Source organism: Oratosquilla oratoria, chromosome 7, assembly GCF_046742065.1.
Source record: "Oratosquilla oratoria isolate Oo_2021 chromosome 7, ASM4674206v1, whole genome shotgun sequence".
NCBI lineage: Eukaryota > Metazoa > Arthropoda > Malacostraca > Stomatopoda > Squillidae > Oratosquilla > Oratosquilla oratoria.
Window position 1 is genome coordinate 68,229,094 of NC_134783.1, and position 2,500 is coordinate 68,231,593.

Here is a 2,500-nt window from a genome sequence, read left to right on the forward strand (position 1 = left end):
AAGACATTATACGCCGTGAGTTGCAGTTAGCTTGAATCATGCAATTGGCATTCACACCCTCCCCGTGTGATCCTCTAGGATCACGAAACAACCGATGGAAGTCACCGAGTTCTATCCAGAAACACCTTCTAATAGCAATACAAGTTTAGAAATAGGTCGCTAATAGAATCTTTTACCACGTGCCACTTCCACCTGTCTAATTAACCCAACTTTACTCTCAATCACTCTCACAACTTTGGCCAATAGCCAATGACTACGTGGTGTATTGTTCTCTACCATTAATACAAAATCTCCTCTTTTGAGGTCTCTGCCTTAAGCCACTTTTGGCGTTCCTGTAGGCAAAGCCAGTACTCTAGTCGCCATCTCCGCCAAAACTCTCTTGCTAGGTATTGTACTTGCTTCCACTTCTTTCTGCTCTCGCAGAGCATCTCTTAACCATCAAGTGTAACTACAGAAGTGTTTAAATTAAGTAAAGAATTTGGGGTAATTGGGCACAAATCGTCTACATCTCTCAATATTAAAGTGATAGGACGACTGTTAATAGTATTCTTAACTTCGCTAAAGAATGTACTCAAACTATCATCAGATAAAGTCCAAAACTCTCCGGACTGCATCTATCTTTCTCTCAAAGATACCACCATAGTATGAACCTCCAGATGAAGTAAATGCCCAGTCCACACCTCTTTTGGCTAACTCGATACCAATTTGGCGCGCAACAAGATGCTCCTTCAATACTTTTGATGCTCCTATGAAGTTTGTGCCGTGATCACTAATCAATTCACTAACTGTACCCCATCTTGATACAAACCTGATGAACGCATTTACCACGCTCTCGGCTGTTAAATCATGTAAAACTTCAAGATGTATAGCTCCAATGGAGAGGTATGTAAATAATAATCCATATCTCTTGATTTGAGATCGTGCTCTTTTCACACACACACAAAAAAAAAAAAAAAAAAAAAAAAAAAAAATGGCCCAAAGCAATTGACTCCAATAACAAAAAAATGTTTCTGATTTATATTTGCTCTCTCCACAGGCAAATATGCTATCTCTTGGGTGATTGTTGCACTCTTGAAACCCCTACATGTAACACATGTGGACAATACTTACCTTATAGCTGAATTACCCTTAATTACCCATTATTATTTGTCTCAATTTGTTTAACACAGCTTGCCTTCCCATGTGTCCCACCTTAATGTGATAATATTGGATTAATAAACAAGTCACATTATGTTCATGGGGAAGAATAATAGGATACTTCACATCTAAGGGGAAATCTAAGTTCACTAGTCTATCTCCTACCCTAAGTATACCACTCAGCAACATAGGTTTAAGTTTCCTTATAGAACTGGAATGATTAATTGTTTCATTTTTAATAAACAGGTAATCTCCTTTTCAAAACAACATTTTTGCACAAATATAATTACTCTCTCTTTAGCAACATCCATTAATCGAACATTAAGTTCAGCAATTGACACCCTTTGATTTTGCAAATATCTGACAAATGGTATAAGTACAAGCTCTAATTAATTTAAACCATGAAAAATAATGATTTACCAATTGTAAAATTACAGGATTAGCTGTATTGGTTTGCTTTATCTCCGGCTGGTCTGGCCACATCTCTTCATTTTGCGACAAGAAATTGGGTCCTTCAGACCACCTAATCGTTTGTCTCCATACATCCAACAGACATCCTCAGAGTTCCCTCTAATCTGAGATACTCGATTAGTCACAAATGTTTTGAATCTTATGTGTTCATTGCCTAGATATTTCAACATTTGTAGAATCAGTCCAAATATGAATTTTGCTTATCTGTAAAGGTAATTCTCTCACAATCACAATCTTTAATTTGATAGCAAACGTGGCTGAAACCAAATCGAGTCTTGGAATAGTAATTTGTTTCAAAGGAGCCACCTTGGCCTTTCCCAAAATGAAACTACATTGGATTTTATCATCAACATGTTTGTATCTTAGATATGCTACTGAACTATATGCTGATTCACTAGAGTGACAAAATATGTGACACTGAATTAACTTCACTGCTGATGTTGTACCCTTCTTCGTACAACGGTCAATACTAAACACTTTGAACCTATTCAAGCTTGACATCCATGCACATATGTTTCCTTTCTCCCTTTCAGTAAGAGTACAATCCCATCCAACCCCGTTTCTAGATCAATTCTGTAGCAATATTCTCCCTTCTAAAACAACTGGTGCTAACATACCTAATGGGTCGTACACCTTGCCAATGACAGCTAACAGTTCTCTCTTAGTGCTAGGTATGGCATCAATGTCAAGTGATATACTTATTTTATCTTGAATAAGAGACCAATTTAGTCCTAATGTCTTTCTTTCTACCTCTTTATTTTTGATGAACTGTTCTACACACTCACTATATTTCTCCTTCGGTAAGCTATTCATAAATCGAAGAGAGTTACTGCTGAACTTTGTCAGGTTGAACCCACCTTTCCTACAAAGATCTATCACATTAGCACTAGTG

The 2,500-nt window shown here is 37.1% G+C and overlaps 1 protein-coding gene across 1 annotated transcript in view; it reads right to left on the reverse strand.

Moving 5' to 3' along the window:
- Positions 1-582: 582 nt before the first annotated feature.
- LOC143026841 (uncharacterized) overlaps positions 583-2,500 on the reverse strand; it is a 2,604-nt gene continuing 686 nt past the window's right edge. The window contains exons 1-2 of the mRNA XM_076187621.1: positions 2,226-2,500; positions 583-836 (exon numbers count right to left, since the gene is read on the reverse strand). The exon at positions 2,226-2,500 is cut by the window's right edge and continues 686 nt beyond it. Coding sequence (XP_076043736.1) covers positions 583-836; positions 2,226-2,500 — 529 coding nt within the window. The remainder of the gene's footprint in view (positions 837-2,225) is intronic.